This window comes from Crocodylus siamensis, chromosome 12 (assembly GCF_052110815.1).
Source record: "Crocodylus siamensis isolate JL-2025a chromosome 12, ASM5211081v1, whole genome shotgun sequence".
NCBI classification, from domain to species: domain Eukaryota; kingdom Metazoa; phylum Chordata; order Crocodylia; family Crocodylidae; genus Crocodylus; species Crocodylus siamensis.
The window spans coordinates 32,770,527-32,788,921 of NC_143406.1; the positions used below are offsets into that span (position 1 = coordinate 32,770,527).

At 42.1% G+C, this 18,395-nt stretch overlaps 1 protein-coding gene across 2 annotated transcripts in view; it reads right to left on the reverse strand.

The window, feature by feature from the left end:
* SHISA9 (shisa family member 9) overlaps window positions 1-18,395 on the reverse strand; it is a 320,948-nt gene that overhangs the window by 23,948 nt on the left and 278,605 nt on the right. For both annotated transcript variants that reach the window (XM_090024508.1, XM_090024507.1), the window contains exon 3: window positions 9,671-9,826. In XM_090024508.1, coding sequence (XP_089880634.1) covers window positions 9,671-9,826 — 156 coding nt within the window. The remainder of the gene's footprint in view (window positions 1-9,670; window positions 9,827-18,395) is intronic.

Sequence of the window (18,395 nt, forward strand, 5' to 3'; positions counted from 1 at the left end):
GTAGATACAAAACCACTAAGGCTTCACACTGTTCATTTCTTAGTATATCATTTAATGTAAAATTATGTGTAAATAATTAAAACTCCATGAAAATAGGCTTGACTGATTTGCTTCCATTTATATTTACTGGCTGCTTACCCAAGTCCACTGCTGATCTGCTCAGTGGATGGAAATAGATTTGCCCAAGTCCAGTTTCTTCTACCATGAGGAACTGGATGTGGGAGGGATACTTACCAGGATAATATTCTTCCCTAGCCCAACTGGACCTATGACATTGCAATTATAAGTCGGCATGTTGCCTGCCCTGAAAATTAGGTATGGAGGAGACTCATTTTATATCATTTTTAATGTTCTCATATCATATCAATTTGAAAATGTTAGTTTTCAAAGAGAGAGAGAAAGGGTTTCGGTACAAGAGGGATATCTTTAACCATAAAGCACAATATATGCTTTCTTTTAACTGGGAAACTATTCATTTTTTTTAAAAAATGAAAGACCTGTTGTAAAATAAGGGAAGTGAAAGAAACATGGCTTTTAATAATAGAAAATAAAGTGATCTACAGACTTAAGCTAGTTTTGTAACACTGAGAAAAAGGTTAAGAGTTCCTCAAAATGTCATGAGGTTCAACATCCCCAATGAAAATAGATACTGGGCCCATTTCAAACTTGGACTTCCATGTCTGTATTTTGTCTATGTCAAACAGAGGCATAAATATGTTTCTGTATCTTTTCCATGCTTAACTACTTTAGTGACTGTTTAAAAATCAGCCTTTGTACTAATAGTAGCTATGGTTACTTCTGCAGAATACTCAAAAACTGGAAATGTTATTTAACAAGTAAAGGTGTGATAACACAGATGAAACTGTTTAAGCATTTCTCATTGTGGTATTAAGGCTTCCTCTCCTATACCTAGTACTGTTCACGGTTTCTCCTGTAGCCTGAGGTGCCTTTTTCTACTAAGACCAACTTTATCTCTCAGGAGCTGCCTTTTCATAGCTCCGTTCAACTGCCAAAGAATGGATATTTCTGTGACTCGACCAACACCTTTTTTGATGTTTGATTATTGTAAAATTCCCCAGGCTCAGAATGAAAAAAATCACCAGTCACTCTGCAATAAAATGTAATTCTATTAAGGGCTTTAACACGACATTAGCCAAACAGCTGATAATATATACGTTGGTACCTGGAATACCGAGGCATTAAAAAACCTAGTTCTCGCAGTATAATTAAAATGCCTCCAACTCTGTGGAGGATAATGACTCTGTTGCATGATAGCAGATAGAAAATTTGTGCTAAAGATACTGGGGCAGGTTTCTTTTCCTAAAAGGGAAAGTGTAAAGGGACATCTGGGGTCAGTGCAGGTACTGAAGTCAATAGGAAAAATATGAATTCATTAAGATCTAGACTGAGTCCTGAAAATCTGCACAAAGCAGGCAGGAATTCAGGTTTTGAGGTCTCCATGAAATAACCCATGTAGGACATCAACTATATGCCTGAGAAAAGGGTAGGCTGTATGGACAGTTGCTAACATTTAAACCTGTGGTCCCAAGTATTTTGTAATTCAATGTTTTTAATGTATTAATGCCTAAATGCTTAGAATCATGTCTCCTATATCCAGTGGGGGAGCAAGGATTAGCCATTGTCATACTTCCTTTAAAAACGAACACCCAAAGGCTCTAAATCCAGTCACCCTGGTTTTAAAAAAAACCTTATCAGGCTTTATGTCACACTTGGTTGAGATAGATACATGACCCCAGTTTTGAATCAGGCAAATTGCCTAATTTAGCATTGTGTGACAGTGAACATACCTCTAGATATATGAAATCATTAACTGAATCACCCTCTGGATATGACAAATGATGCATTAGTCTCTGCTTCCCTGTCTCTTCCTTGGGTGTTAAATCCAGTGAGCTATTCCTATGTCTGAGAGTCTCATCATCCATTTTTGTACAACCACTTGTGGTTGTTGTAGCTGAAGATATCTTTGCTGTCAGAAATGAAAAAATCTAGTTTTGGCAGTGGGGGAGCTGTTTTCCATCCCTGCCTGGCGCTGTATTTCTGGTCACATGCATGTGCGTGTACACACATGCATGTGGTGCCCCCTGCATCCCACTCCCTGCAGCCCCTTGCAGGCTGGAACTCAGCCAGGCTGCAAGGGGAACCCACTGTTTCTCACGTGTTTCTGCAGTGAACAGAAAAGCCAGATCCCTTAACAACACTGTGAAACTGGGACAAATGCTATCCCCGAGTCATGCAGCCAAGGACCGGAACTTGATGTTCCCGTTTTGGGACTACCCTGCCCAATTAGGGATGAATGGTCACCCTACAGACTCCATTTCCCAGCAGCCCCTGCCTGCACTGCTCAGGATGTTCTCCATGGAGACCCCAGGAGTGGCATGGGCCATGACAGCATGGGGTCTTGACAGCTCTGTGTTCCTAGGGTTTCCATAGAGACTGGCCCAACTGGCGCTGGCAGGGCGTGTGGCTGGGAGGGGAGCTGTGTTTGGAGCTAGGGCCAGGATCTCATGGACCTGACAGCAGGGGGCAGAGTCAGGACAGAGCCATGATCTGCAGCCTGCACGTCCCTGCCTGTGGAACCCATGCTCATCACAGAGGCATTTGGCAGTGGACTGTGGCTCTATCCCAGCTCTACCCTGTGCCGTCAACTCTGCAAGAACCCAACTCTTGGCCTGGTCCTGGACACAGGCAGGGGTTGCTGGGAAATGGAGTCTTCCGTGGGCCCAATCTGGCCTGCAGGCCAGACTTTGCTCACCCCTTTTGTAGAGCAGCAAAAATTTTTATATGACATCCCTTGTCTCAGGAGAGAATGAAGATCACTTCTCTGCAGACCCTGCATGTATCAAGGGACATCATCCTATTTTACCAAGCCCACCTATTGAGGATGGTTCAAAGAGGATCTGTTCAGATGAACCTCTAAAACATCTTCTCCCTTTGAACCTCCCACATCTTCTTAGATTTACAGGATAACCAAAACTAAAGAGACAACTTTGCCATATACTTTATTTTTGCCAGGGAGATTTCAGGCTTGCAGAACAGTGCCAAAAGTGGCAAAATAAAAGATATTGTGTATTCTTTAAGGGCATCCTATTTACAGATTCCTCACTTTGGGTCTGTGCAGTGTGCAGCTGTGAGCAAGACTGAAACACTATTTACCTTTCTCCTTTGGGAAGAAAGAACTGTGAAACACAAAGGGATTCCTCAAGCTCTGGACTATGCTATGTTTGCTTCCAGATACATTCTCCTTCTAGCTTAATTTAATTCAGTCAATTTGATCTGACTTCACGTCACAGGAGATTACAACTCCCAGTGTCACTTGAGGCTTTCTTGTTCTTCCATCATTGCACATTTCTTGGCTAGACTTAAAATTAGCATAGCAACTGTTTATTCTGTTTGTTACACTCATGTCAAGTCAGTGCCCCAAAGGAGAGATGGAGTGTGTGTGAATAGGATGGATAAAAAAAAGAAAAGCATGGTTGTCTGGAGAAATATTCTGTTCTCCCAGGTTTCACCTACATATCTCTGTAGTACTTGGTAAGATCAGGGAAGTATTAGATGCAGCTTGATGACACTGAATGAAAATAATGAATATTTTGAGATAGGGAGGGCAAATATGAGAGGCAGAGAAAGTTAACTTTCAAATGAGTTGTACCGTGTACATTCTTCCATCTTAGGAGGCCATGATGTTAGAATGCAAGCTGGATTAATGCCTTGTGAATGACCAGGTGGTGGGTATAAAAATCTTGTGACAAAGTGTCGTATGTAATATGTTTTGGCACTCAGATTTCATTAATATGTTCAAGTATGCTACCTGCAGCTTCTTCAAGAGCTGTGCATGTCAGGAGTGCATAAATGAGCAATGGCTATTTAAACATGGAACAAAAACCAAGTTGGTGAATGGGAAATATGCAAAAATTAAGCAGAAAAACTACTTTCTTCACTTTTCTGCATAAATAATGTAATACTGGGAAAGGACCAAAGGAAATCAGGTTCATATCTTTACAGCGACTAAATATTTAAAGTGCCCAAACATTGAGAGTTGGATGCCACACACCACTCATTGAACACTTTTCAAACAAATTGCCTTGAGGAAAATCTAATAGAACCTTGCATTAGCAAATTATTTATGTAGTAACCTTTGGGAATGATTCTAGCATTCTGATTAGATAAAAACAAGTTAGATGACCTGGAGTAGGACAAGAATTGTTGCTTTCCAGTCCATATGAACCGACAACAGGGATGTATACTCCATCAGAAATTGTCATCCATCCTGGACAGTGAGAAGAGTCTAGCATGCCATTCAGTGAGAACAGAACACTGACTACAGATATCTGTTCTTCTTTTTTATCATGTATATTAGTAATTCATGTGTGGTTGTGCACTATTACAGGAATGTGCAAGCCGTATCCTCCAGTACCTTGTAAACTTCTAGTAAAGGCAGGAGGTATGTCTTTAGAAAGGAAGAGTAAATAAAGCCAGTGGAAAAGGGGAAATAACTGTAGGGATCTGTGGCAGGGCTGGAGCAGGCAGCAGCCAGGTGCTTGATTACAGTGGTCACTTTGAGACCCAGGATATGTATAGGGTGAAGCAGCAGTCTGCTGCTAGCAGCCATGAAAGATACATCAGCTGGCAGAGCTGAGGCTCAGGAATAGCTTGGAGGTTTATGGGCTGGGGGTATGGGGATGGAGGAGGCTCCTGGTCCTGGGCATGACCTAAAACTGCACCCTGCCAGAGATGGGTGGCCTGGTGTGGCTCCTGGTAGCACAGGAGCCCCCAGGAAATGGCAGGCCACTTACCATCCTGGTGAAAGGCAGGTTGGGGCACCTTAATAACCCCAGCTCCCACAATTGGGTGGGTAACCCTGTAGTAGGACCTGAGAAGGAGGTCCTATGTAAAAGAGTGTGGGCTGGTTGCTCAGAAGCCTGACTTGAGGCACCTTTGACTGGTCAATGCTGGGGCCAGGACCCGAAGTTTCAAAAGGGCCAGCGGCCCACTGTGAGGGATGCCCACAGCTGAGGGCCTGATTTTGGAGGTGAGGCCAGGGCCTGTGTGGCCAAAGGTCCTGCAGGAACCACACCCAAAAGCAGGAGGAGTGCAGGGAGCTAAGCAGCCCATAACGAGGGCGGAGTAGGCCACCTGATGGGAAGGGGGTCTCATTGGCATCCAGACTAGAGTGTTATGGGACCAAGTGTGGGACCAGAGATGTTAAGAACTAAGATGCTGTCTGTGAGGCATGAGCTACTGCGTAGGGGAGGTTTCAGAGCTGCAGATAATGCCCTCTGGCATCAGGGCAGAAAATGGCCAGCCTCCTGCCTTGGTAATATCTTAATCATTTTCCATCAAGGCGTGGCAGGTGAGAGAGGTGGGTGGTTAGCCTGGAAACAGGTGGGCAGGCTAACTTCTAACTGGCCCTGGGAAAGCCCCATGCTACAGTGAGAGAGAGAGAGGCAGGTGGATAGCCCAGAAACAGGTAGGCAGGCCACCTTCTAACTGGCCTGGGGAAGGCCCCCTGTTATAGGATCAATTCACCATTATCCTAAACTTTAAATAATCATTTACAAATGTGAAATAAGTATAAAATATTCTCACCTTGTAATAGTAACATTTTACACAGCTGTAAATGACAACACAAAGTATGGGAAAAGGGTGAATTTGGCCTCTAATTTCTGCAGGGTGCTACAAATACAAAACCTGCACAACAACTAGGAACAGGAAATGAAGAAAAATGCCTTCCATCCACTGAACCTGCAGGAGTTTAGGCAGGAAACATGCATTTGTATCTGTTTGAATTTGTTCATGTACAATCTTTTACTATATAAATAAAATATATAGCGTCAATGTTGGCCGTTTCAACTTTGGTTGCTCTCTCTCTCTGCTGAATCACGTGCTCCGTGGACTTTTAACACATAATTAATTAATAACAGTAATACTGTTCCCCCTTAGCAGGTCTTATGTTCCGAAGACTGACCTTGTCTCCAAACCTTACGCAGCTACAACATCTTGTGACCTGAATTACTAGGAGCCATGAGATTTAATATGAACAGAACGGAATGGTTGGCCCCTAAAAATAAGCTTACAAAACCTTTAGTATAAGAGAAAGCAGCTGCCTTACCTCGCAAACTTACTTTAACATTGCAGCTGGTACCACCTCATGTGTTCAGTTGTCTCTAAACATCTTAGCTCTTAAGACTGTTTGATGATTGGTGATACTTACATATCATAATCCTGGTTACTACTAGTTTTGCTTTATTATACTGGTATTAGAGTGATTGTCCTTCTTGGAGGAAATATTAACACTACAAATTAATTTCTATCGAAGAGATCATGTGGCACGAGCTGCACTTAAACAACTGTGGGTAGTTTCTATGTAGCACAGAGAGGAGAACCACCCTCATTATTGTGGTTCTAATTACCTCTTTTTGCTAGAGGTAATTGGATCAGTGCTCAAAACACTTGTCAGCAAACACTAAAGGAAAAATAAAAGTGATGGAACTAAAGTGATTAGAATCTAAGTAACTTTATAATTTAGGTATGGCTCTTTACACCTAGATGAAAGGCAGATTTTGGTATAAATGTGTAACAGCATCAGAGTCTCTGTATACACCAGTGGCATCTTTGCTTAAAAAATAGCTTTGGGTAACAACTGATACCCTGAGCTGCACCTGGATCTGAAAACTGTTTAACATGATTTCAAGCTAGCAGATCACATAGCTCTGCATGAAAGGATAGCTTTTTCCAAGTGATTGCCAAAAGCAATGTAACATTGTATAATCCAAGTGGGAGTGAGTATCTACATGTGTGGAAGTTTTGCTTAGATTAAGGTTAAAATCATAGCTGTTGAAAGGAGATGCAATACCAACCGCACAATTGTTCAAATTTGATTTGTCAGTAGTTACAACTTCACTGTTTGGAAGCTCTTGTACTTTGCCCTGGATTTCTTAATCTAAAGGTTTTAAAATCTCATAATTTAAATATTTTTTAAAAAAAAGAAAGTTTCAATCAAATCTACATGAATAGAGCCCTTTCCCCCATACCACCCAACCATCTAGAAAGGGCAAATGACTCCTTTCTACTTTTGACTCATGCTGTTGCAGGCAATACAAATTAAATTGCTCTTACGACAGTTTAAAAAAAAATTATGCCATTCTTCATCATATCTAGATACAAGGGACTGTAATCTCTTCCCCATAGATATGTGGAAGGCCTACTGATGTTGATGAGAGATTTGATATTTTTACCAAATATTATTCAGTCTCTTTTGTATCTGTCAGAATACAATGTATCAGTGATAGAGTAATGTTTTCAATTCTTGTGGGTTGAGGCCATAAATTATTTTTTTAGGTTTCAGAGCAGTTGGATAGTGAAACTCTCTAGTTCTACTTTAAAAATACTCATCATTATCTCTCTTACTGATGACATATTCACCTTGATTGTCAAAACAGTGTGAAGCCTCACTGTTACTAGAATTTTAAGCGAAGTCATTAATGCCTATGGAGGTATGTTCCTTAAGTACCTTAAAAATCAGGGCCTATTTCTTCTACCTGAGATTGCAGCAGACTCATTAACCTCCTACAAGGATCAGCCAGTAAACGGGAATAAAGACTCTGTCTCCTAGTATTGGTTACATTGGGACTTAATCTGTGGAATATCTTCCAGGAATAATATAACCATTCCCAGAACCTTGTGCAATACATTTTTTTAATAACCTGTCCCTAATAACTGAAGCTAAGCTGATACTTTAAAAAATCAAGACTGGTTCTTGTGCGGGTGAAAGCAGAGCTCATTTTTAAATCTTTTACCTCCTATTTTATTGCACTTAAATTATGTTTAGCTACAAGGGTTGGCACTCTATAAACAGGCAATTTAAAGATAGGTTTATGTCAAAGCCATAATGATTCCCTCATGGCAAGGCACCACTGGTTTGAAGGCAGATGAATTTGTCAAACTGCTCTTCCCATTCTAGGTATATTCAGCCAGAACTGTGAAGGAAAACAATGTTCCTGATTATGCCTGCTTTGCAAGGACCTACTTCAAGATTTTAAAAGGGTTAACTAAAGCAAACTTGTTTAAGAATAAAATGGAAACCTGGGACATATATACACATACATTTGCCTGATGCGAGCTGATGCGCCCAGTGCTGTGTTGCATGTATGTGTAAAAAATGGCGAAATGCACATCAGTGCTGAAAAAAATGGTGGCGGTGCACTTTTGAACTAAAATACCTTTGATGTGTCTTAATTCAGAAGTGCACCGCCACCATTTTCTTAGTGCTGACACATCGTTATGACACATTGTTATGATTTTCCAGGTATAGAATCTAATTTTGCCGTTTACACACATGGGTGTGTTGCAGGGTCCAGTGCTGCAGCATGACCACGTGTACAAATGCCCCTGCATTTGAGGGGGCACCTAAACTCCAAGGCCTTGGGGCTTGCACCTAGGATGCATGTCATGGATTTGGGAGTATCTGAAGCCCTGGGCTGAAAAGTCTTGGAGGTAGGATACTTGTCAGTGGTAGCACCACATGGACTTGAAAAATTAAGCTCTGCTCAGTCAATGGAATTCAGAACTGATTTGGGTAACTGGCTTGAGAGACAATTTTAAAAAAAAAAGTTTGGGGCAGGCCATTTTTGCCCGTGTAAAAGGAATTCTTTTGGCATAGTGACTGATAGATTCAGGGTAAGAATATTCTCAGGTGTTCCACTGTTAGTTTGAGATAGCTAGCTAGCTGTGTGAAAACAGGATGCATGATGCTGTTCTAAATTTAGGGGGAAATGGTATCATTTTCACTGTGTGTATGCTGGACAAGCTTGGTAGAAAGCTAAGGCAAAGCTGAATCCATAGTTTATTATTATTGTTGTTGTCATTATCTAAAAGAGGACAGATATTATAAAGTGAGAAAAGCTTCAGCTCTGTAAGTGCTTTGCTATGGGTTTTAAAGGTCTTAAAATGTACTAAGGATTTAACTTCCATAATGGAAGGGTACACTGTAAACTTCACTCCTCATTGTTCCTCCTCCAACAAAACTGCTTTTTCAAGAACTGTTTTTTTTTTCTTTTTTTAAAGGAAAGAAATATAAAATTAATCCGCCACACTAACAGCAAAAAGCCATGAGCGAGTCTGCATTAGGAATCTGAGAAGTGCACTTCTGAAATGGTTAAAAGCATAAGGCCTCATGATACAACTAGGTCATGAACCAGTAGCCTACTGATGTATACCTCTACAACAAAGGCCATTCTTTTTTGCAGTTGCACACAGAAAGCACCTAGCTTGTCAACTCTAACGTTGCACAGACATACATGTCATTTTTGTACAAAGCATAATTTTTAAAACTATATTTCTGGTTAATTGCACACTACATGTTCAGAGCATAATTAATTGATCTGCATGTGCAAATCTAGGGTTTCTGAATGCAGTATTCTGAAATGCTTAGATGTAATTTCACAATCCCTAATTGGTAAGTAATCTCCATGTTAATGTATAGAATACATTCCCAGTTGAATTCCAATAGAATTTGAGCCATTCTGCTACTGTAACTAAGCAGACCAAAATGCATGGTTTTTCTTTTACTTGGAAGCTGAATGTTGCTTGATGCTGGCGTATGGAATATCCTAAATGAAATGAGGAACCACACAATATTTTCCTTGCTTACCAACTGCCTTTAGGGAAGCATACTTGTTAAGCTCCTTGCCTGGGGGCTGTTGTTCATAAGGATTTGTGATCTGCCCCATGTTGGGATATGAATGTGGATGTGCCATCTGAGGGAGGAGGGGAGAAGTTGGTACCACATTATTCATCTGTGATGCATCTGTATTAAGAAAAGAAAAAAGAGAGTTGTTAAAAAAATCAGCATCCAGGTTTGATTATCATTGTACATTACAAGCAAAATTGAATGCATCAGGAGACTTCATTCAAAAACTAGTGTCTACCACCACAAATCTTACAAGCTTTAGAATACGTCCAACGAAACCTACCTCAGTAAACTATAGCTACAGATGGATGTTGCTCTTATTGAGGGAGAAAATGTTTTCTCCTGGGACAAAGTGCAAGTGTTCAGACAACTTTCTCACTTAGCACAGGATAAAGCCCCCAAATGGTTCATGGGATACGAGGTGTTACCAGTTTGTCCTGCATTATCACAAAGGACATCTGAATGGTTATCTCACAATATCATTGTTAGACACCCCTCTTGCATTGCCTTTCCAGCTGTCAACTTGTCAATGCCAAAATGGTTTGCCACGGACCACAGGCAGTCTAGGGCTGCTTCCATATAGTGCTGGCAGTGCATTTCTCCAAGGATAAGGATGCCCACATTGCCATTGCTTCCCACTGTATTTGTGGGGCAGATCTTCATGAAGGTACCCTTTAACATGCAGAAGTTTGCATATCACAGCTCATCATTCCCAGCAGCCATTAGGATCCACTCCCACCAGTCGCTGCTCATCTCCCTGGCCCATGAACGCTGCATGCCTCTGGAGGCTGGGGGCACAGCAAGCTCCTGTATGCAGTGGCGGTGCTGTTAGCAGTGGGAGCATGGTAGTAGTGAGCAATGAGCTCTCGCAGGCAGTGGTCAGCAGCAGGGAGGAGGGTGGCAAGCACCAACCAGTAGTCGGCCACCTGCAGATGCTGCCACCAGCAATGGCCAGTGGCAATTGCAGACCACCTGCAGTGTCGACGGTGGCAAGGGGGGGAAGGGGGGTGACTGGCGACTGGCAGCACCTTTTCACAGGGGGTGCACCACCACGCTCAGGGAGTGCCCATGCACCCATGTGCACCTCCTACGTGTCACCAGTGCCCTGGCCCAGAATCACTGCTCCACAGTTTGCAGCTCCTCCCACACCTGCCTGGCCACGATATGTTGACCTGTAGCTGCAAGGAGATGACCATATCCAGAGCCATAGCAGCTGACAGGGGTGGAAGCACAGATGTAGTAGACATATAGGTGGGTGCTCAGGGGTACCAGCTGCATAGTGAATCACACGAAAATTTGTCCCCCAAAATTCTGCCACACACAGTTTGAACACCCAGTGGGCTGTTTGCTCAGTTAGGGGAACCTTCAGAAATCTGACCAGTGTAAGGCATGCTGGGATGTGTGATGTCTCTGGCCACCTGCTGACAGAAGAGCAGCAGCACCTTTGGCCGCTCTTTCAACCCCAGTGGAAGTATAACTTGTACATATGCCAGATGATAAGGCCTAGGAATGATATACCACATTTGCCCAAATGTAAGATGACCCTGATTATAAGATAACACCCCTAGTAATTAGATTCTATATCTGGAAAGCTTATAAATTTGTTATAATTTTCCACGTGTAGAATCTAATTATTGGAGGGTTGCCCTAATTTTGTCCCCTTCCCACCACTACAGCAGAGAAAATAAATCCGGGTGAGTCAGGTGGCCCTGTTGCCATCTGTCCCCCCCTCCTCCCCTCTGCCTCTTCCCCCTACAGCCCCTTCAGTTCCTCCCACCCCTCTGTCAGACCTCATTCTCCCTCAGGACATGGAAGTAAGGGGTAAATTTGAAAATACTGATGGATGAGTTGACACGTTTTATCCCTTTTTTAAAAAAAATGATGCACGTTTTAGCGCATGTACTTCACAAACATACTTTAAAAAGCACTTCTGTACCTACTTATATAGAGGATGAACTATGCATGATATATTAGTTCAAAGCCACGTAGTTCCTTGGGCTGGGTCCCAGCAGAGCCGACAGTGTTTAAACCATGGTGATGCCTTGGCTCAGCACTGCTCAGTATGTGTGTGCACTCCAGATAACCCCTTCCCCCCAAAGTTTCCACATGCTAAATAGTCCCCTACATGCACGTTCATGGCTAGAACTGGGTATTCTAGTAATAAGTCTTGGGATCCTCCAAAAATGTATAGGCGAACGAGGCACAGGGCAGTGTTTTATATTCATGCTCAGTGTTGGCTGCATTTAAATCAACTTTGTAGTTGATTTCTGGTACTAAACACATGTTGCTTTTGGCAGCAGTTTGAAAATAGACAGCTCATTGCATGTGATTTCCTTGTATGCAATTGTAATATGGGGGGCTTTTTTCCCATGCTGACTGGGGAGACTTCTTATATTCAGGTAAACATGGTAATTCTAAAAGTAGATATTTCTATAAATGTCAGAAGCCATTCTTATTTTTCCCCTTATTCATACTAGACATTATACTTGCAGAACAAGTTAACATATAGCATAGTAGACACGTCTAAAAACAGAAGCTGGTCAGCACTATCATATATCAAAAATACATTTATATTCATTGTCTAACTGTATGAGAATATATAGCTGGAATTTTTTTCCCTGAAATGTACTGTACTTTTATGATTTGGCCATGCAATAATCTATTTCATCATCATTGCCATTTCTAATCAGATGATTCAGAACGATGTGTTTCTTCCAATGAGCAAATACACCTTTCTAAGTGATCAGCATACCCCTTTGGTAGTCCTCAAGGAGCCTGGATGATGCTCTCCTGGCCACCACGTGCAACTCTTGCTGGAGCCGCACACTACTGGGAAGCAGCGCCTGCATGGGTCACAGGAACCCCGAGGACCCCTGCCTACTGCTACTACTAGCAGTGGGGGCTGTGTGCCATAGGGGGAGTGTGTGGAGGTGTCCTCACGCCCCCCACCTTCTCTTTCACCCATACCCCGCCACTCCCACTGTCCCTCTGGGCATGGGCTCTATGCCCCTGCCAGCCCCAACTCCGTACTCCCTGCCCCCAACCAGCTGCAGCTCTCTCTGTCTGAAATGCTTCCCTACCTGCTGCCCAGAGCAACGGCTGCAGCAGGGAGGTGAGGAGGAGCCACTTTATCTTTAAAATTCAAGATATGAAAAAGTGTTTTCCCATCCTGAATTGAATGAAGAAAAAAAAATCTTCATAATTTTCACAAATCCAATTTCCAAAAATTTCAGATCTAATCAATCAAAATATTTAATTCTGATTTCAGTCATTTTATTACTCTAAATTAGCACATGTTGGGCACTTCTACACATTCATATTAATGCACAGCAATAAACTTGGGCACATATTGCACCAGAGTTTATTGCTTCTGGGCACTGTGCTTACACAAGTGGGGAGGGCTGGTTAGGGGGAAAGATCCCCCCCACCCCCATCCCACAGGACAACCATCCCGGCATAGCCCTGTTAAGATGAAGGGGGCAGGGAGAAGGGTTATTTCCTCCCTCCGTCCCTTCTGACCTACAGCTGGGGTCTGTCAGCCCCAGGAGCCACTGCTGCAGCCCTCTCCCCTCTGCTCCCTGGCAGACAGGCACCCTGCCTACTTTGCCTTAATGGGGCCAGGCCAGCTGGTGTCTTGCCATACCCTGTCCTTGCTTGAGTTAGAGAACAGAGGGGCGGGGCCAGCCCTGCTCTGGAACAGAGAGCACAGCTCAGCCCAGACAGCATGCTGGGATGCTGGAGGACTCTAGTTTAACTTAAACCAGGAAAAGGTCTGGGACAGACGTTGCATAAACTGGTTTGAGCTCAATCAGGTAAGTCTCATACTGTGTTCAACTTGGTTTATCTCAATGTCAGTTTCAGCCATTTTGAAACTGGTTTATGTGTACTGAATGTCTGTTGTATTCCAGGTTTAAACCAGTTTCTGATCACTTTAAACCAGTTTATGTGTAATGTCTGTCCTTAGCTAAGCTGACTCCAAGTGGGTTTAGATGGGAATGATTAAAATGTTGGTAACCAGTCTATCCTAGAATTTCCACAATTGGTATCACAGATGGACTTGCAATTGAGGATAATTCAAAAAGCTATATAGATAAGGCAGAAGTTGCTACAGGCCTCCGTCGAGCTTTCACATCCATCAGGCTTGTCACAGTTGCTTTGAACATTTTTGAAAGTTTTTTAAGAGGAAAAAGCACAGTAAAAGTAAAGTAAAAATGCTTTTCTCCATGTGTACCTTGCTATGAAAGTCCCACTTTAGACCCAATCTATTATTATCAGTATTAATTTTGCTGCTTTTTGAGGTAGGGGGGGCACTTTGTATGTCCATAATATCTCTGACTTCAGTTTTGCTGGTTTTTGTTTACAGCCATGCAGTATTCTAAATGATGAATTTCAAGTCAGTTAATGATAAAAAACCTCTTTCTTGTCTGTGCTATAGTACACAATAAACTACAGTTGTAAAACTTAAGTCATCACATGGAAAGCCAGATTCAATGAGCCATTAACGCAAAGGTAAATTAAGCAAAAGTCCATTACTGAGTCTGCAAAAATCTGCTACTCAAAAACAATATATTCAAATATAAGTGTGAGAGAGATTCACATGTATAAAAGGTTCCCCACTACACCAGATCCCCAGAATGTGTTTTGGAACTATTAATTCAACATATTCACTTGTCCTATCATTTTTTGGTACCATATCCTAGTCTAAAAACCACTATAAATTGTAAACATACCATTTGCATTTTTGCAAATTTTATGTTGCTATATTGCATGAAATATAATTCAAGCCCAATTCCCTTTTGTATTTTCTTAGAGTTTACATGAACAGTTACTACTTTGGAAACAGAGTATCTTTCTTTCACCTGAAATGGATAGATGAATACCTCAGTATTAGTGTGATATTGGGGAAAACAGAAGGAAGTAGAATTAAGAATGACATGGTGTGAACTCTCCCGTAGATGTATGTGAGTCTAAATCTGGTGATGGGTAGGAGGCACATATATATTTATACAGCTAGTATTTTTAAATATGGTTTGCCCTGCTTGCAGTTGGTGAAAGTCCTGCTTAAAGCTGTGAAAATTAAAGGGGTGTAGGTTGTAGCCGTGTTGGTCTAAGGACAAAGGCAGACACGGTTCTTTGTGTGAATCTGATATCTTTTATTAGATCAACTTAAATAGTTGGAAAACAATTATTAAGCAAGCTTTTGGGTTCAAAAACCCTTTGTCAGGCTAAGGAAGTTTCAGTAGTTGGTGTGTGCGCTTCCTGGGTGGAATGAAAAGTAAAGAAGCCAGAGACTGGGCTGGCATGCATGCAAGACAGGTAGTCAGTGAAAATGTAGATTGAGGAGTCAATGGGTGAGAGACAGGTGGCGGGGGGGGAGGGGGGGGAGGGGAGAGAGAAGGGGGATGAATAGTGGAGAGATACCTGGGGAGTCAGATGTCAGACAGGTTATAATGTGTCATAAATCCAATGTCTATATTTAGTCCATGATTTTTAGTGTCCAGGAGGCTGATGAAGTGGAATTCATAGGCTCGTCTCTGGAAAGTGTTGTGTAAGTTTCCTTTGAGGATCAGGACTGAGAGATTGGAGAGAGAGGGGTTTGCTTGTGAGAAATGTGCCCCCACAGGTAATTGGGTATTCCTGTCTTTGACAGATTTCCGGTGTGCATTCGTTCTGGTGCACAGTTGTTGTTTGGTCTCTCCTACGTATTTTCCATCAGGGCATTTGGTGCACTGGATGAGATATATCACATTTCTGGAGGTGCAGGTGTAAGATCCAGGAATGGTGATGGTTCTGTTGTGGGATGTAGTAATTTGTGGGGGTAGTGGAGATGTGTTGGCAGGTTTTGCATTTCTTGTCATGGCATGGTCTGGATCCGTTTGGTGTGTTCTGGGCTTGAGGAAATTTGCTTCTGGTGATGAGGTTAGCAAGGTTCGGTGCTTGTTCGAAGGCTAGGATGGGTGGCTCTGGGAAGATCTTCTCACAAGCAAACCCCTCTGTCTCCAATCTCTCAGTCCTGATCCTCAAAGGAAACTTACACAACACTTTTTAGAGACGAGTCTATGAATTCCACTTCATCAGCCTCCTGGACACTAAAAATCATGAACTAAATATAGACATTGGATTTATGACACATTATAACCTGCCTGACATCTGACTCCCCAGGTATCTCTCCACTATTCATCCCCCCTTCTCTTCTCTTCAGGTGCCCCGCCTTGTCTCTCCCCCATTGATTCAATCTACATTTTCACTGACTACCTGTCTTGCATGCATGCCAGCCCAGCCTCTGGCTTCTTTACTTTTCATTCCATTCAGGAAGAGCACATACCAACCGCTGAAACTTCCTTAGCCTGACAAAGGGTTTTTGAACCCGAAAGCTTGCTTAATAATTGTTTTCCAACTATTTAAGTTGATCTAATAAAAGATATCAGATTCACGCAAAGAACCTTGTCTGTGAAAATTAAACACACTTAATAACACATTTCCAACCTTGATAGCACAAAACTTCAACCAAAAATTTGACAAGGTTAGATATGGCAGCAATACCAGGAATACTTGCAGGAATAGAAAACTGCGTTTAAGCTTGTAATTGAAGCTGGGTGAGAAATGGTTTTCCTGTCCTGCCTTAAAATGTTAAGTTTTGTTTTTTCCCCATTACAGAATGGATTGAAAAGTCATCCTCCAATTTTTGCAAATAGATAACCAAAAAAACCAACCAAACAAATCACATTGTGATTATTGAAGCCTTTTGCTTTATTTTGACTTTTCTCTTTTTTAAACTAAGTAGTAGAATTCAGCAAAACTTCTTAATGAGAAGTCACATTTAATAGAAAATTGAGAATTTTTATTTAAAAAATGAAACGGAACATTCTGCGAATTTCGAGCCTATTACAAAACTTCTTTACATAAGACGATTGAGACAGGGTTGGTTTTAAGAATTTGGAAGAAATATAATCGAAAAATTCCTGACTAGGCCTACTCCTCACCTAAATGGCACATTGAACACTTACTATTCATCAGCTACACATTATGTCATTGTCATTTGTTGTCATTTTTGTCATTGTCCACATATTTTGGAAGTAGCTGACTTACCAAATAGAAGCAGTTTCATAGTTGAGGCTCTGACTGTGGTGATGCATTACTTCTGGCATTGGAACTCTGCTCTAATGCCCAGCATGCTATGCCCTCTAACCAGCTGCACGGTGTAGCTGCCAATCTTTATTTATTTATTTATATTTGAAAAAGCCAAGAATAATGTTATCACACGGAGTCCAAGAGCAATTGCAACGTAACTTGCAGCATGAATAACCTGACCTAGAACCTTTTCAGGGACGGTGATGCTTTAAGTGGGAGACGGTCTTTCCTCATAGGTCTTATTGTCTGCCAGAGTTAGAATGTTTGATGTCATGCTGCCATTTGGTCTGGGCTGACTTCAGGCCCGCAAGGGTGCATACAGATTGTAGTGTCATTGTGCAGCCCTTTCCTTCCCCACTGCCAGCACAAGGGAAGGAGCATGCTGGAGTTTGCCAAAACAGAAGGTAGACACTTGCTTGGCAGAATATGAAACAGACAAGAAGGTTCTTTGGATGCGGAAACCTGCTTTGCCTGGTACCTTCCTTAAGAAGTGCTAGACATGGGAGTAGTTGGCAGGAGGATAGATGGTGCCTACACCCTACTGTCTACGTCTGAGCAGATCCAGAGCTGAACAGGAAGGGAGGCACCACTAGTGCCACCTGATAGCCTAGATGAGATGAGGAAAGAGATGTACACGTAATTCTGTTTCTCAAACAGTCAGGCATACCAGTGCCCCTAGTGCATCTTGGGCTACTTTAAGAAAGACTCCCAGGGTATTCTCACATCTTCTGGGGTGACTCTCAGCCCCAGGCCCCTCTCTGCTATCTGCTCCTTGACCACTGAGAACATACTGAGATGGTTCAAAGGTCACCTCCCTAACCTGTGGTGTCTCAGCCATACCACACCCAGGCCTAGCCACATCTTAACACAGGGGATTTTGCCAGCTAGACAAAACATGCTTTTGTCTGGTTATGAGCTCATAAAAGATGGATTACCCCTTCTGGAGAAGAGGTTTGTCTGTGCAGTCATATGCTCTTAAATCATAATTGCCACTGACAATAAACAGTTATAAAAGATAACAGAAAGATTTATTATAAAAACAAGAGCAAACATAAGAACCATATGTTGAGATACAGACAGGAATACTGGAATAAACAAACAAAAGGAAGTATTGGAACAATAACCTGTTCTTACCCTGCATCTTCAATCCAAGAATGCAGTTTCTACTCAGCTCAACAGGTTAGAAAGCAGCTTCTACCTCTTTCTTGCTAGGGCCTCTTGCAGTTTCTTCTGCAAGCCTACTTTATTCAGACCACTGGCTGAAGACCTTAATGGGCACATCTACATGTGCATTTACATCACGTTAAATTTACTGTGGAGTAAACAGAAATAGGCTGGCATCTAAACAGGCCAGTATTAAAGTGAGTCCCAAGTCAGTCCACACACACTGTTACTACACAGTAAGGCATCTACATATGTGTTACTACACAGTAACTAATTGGGCATAATTATGCAGGTATCAAATTTACACCCAAGTTAGGGTAAGTTGCTGTCATTACCGAACAGTATGGACATGCACATGTAGCTGCGTGCCTATTCTGCACAGTAATTTTAG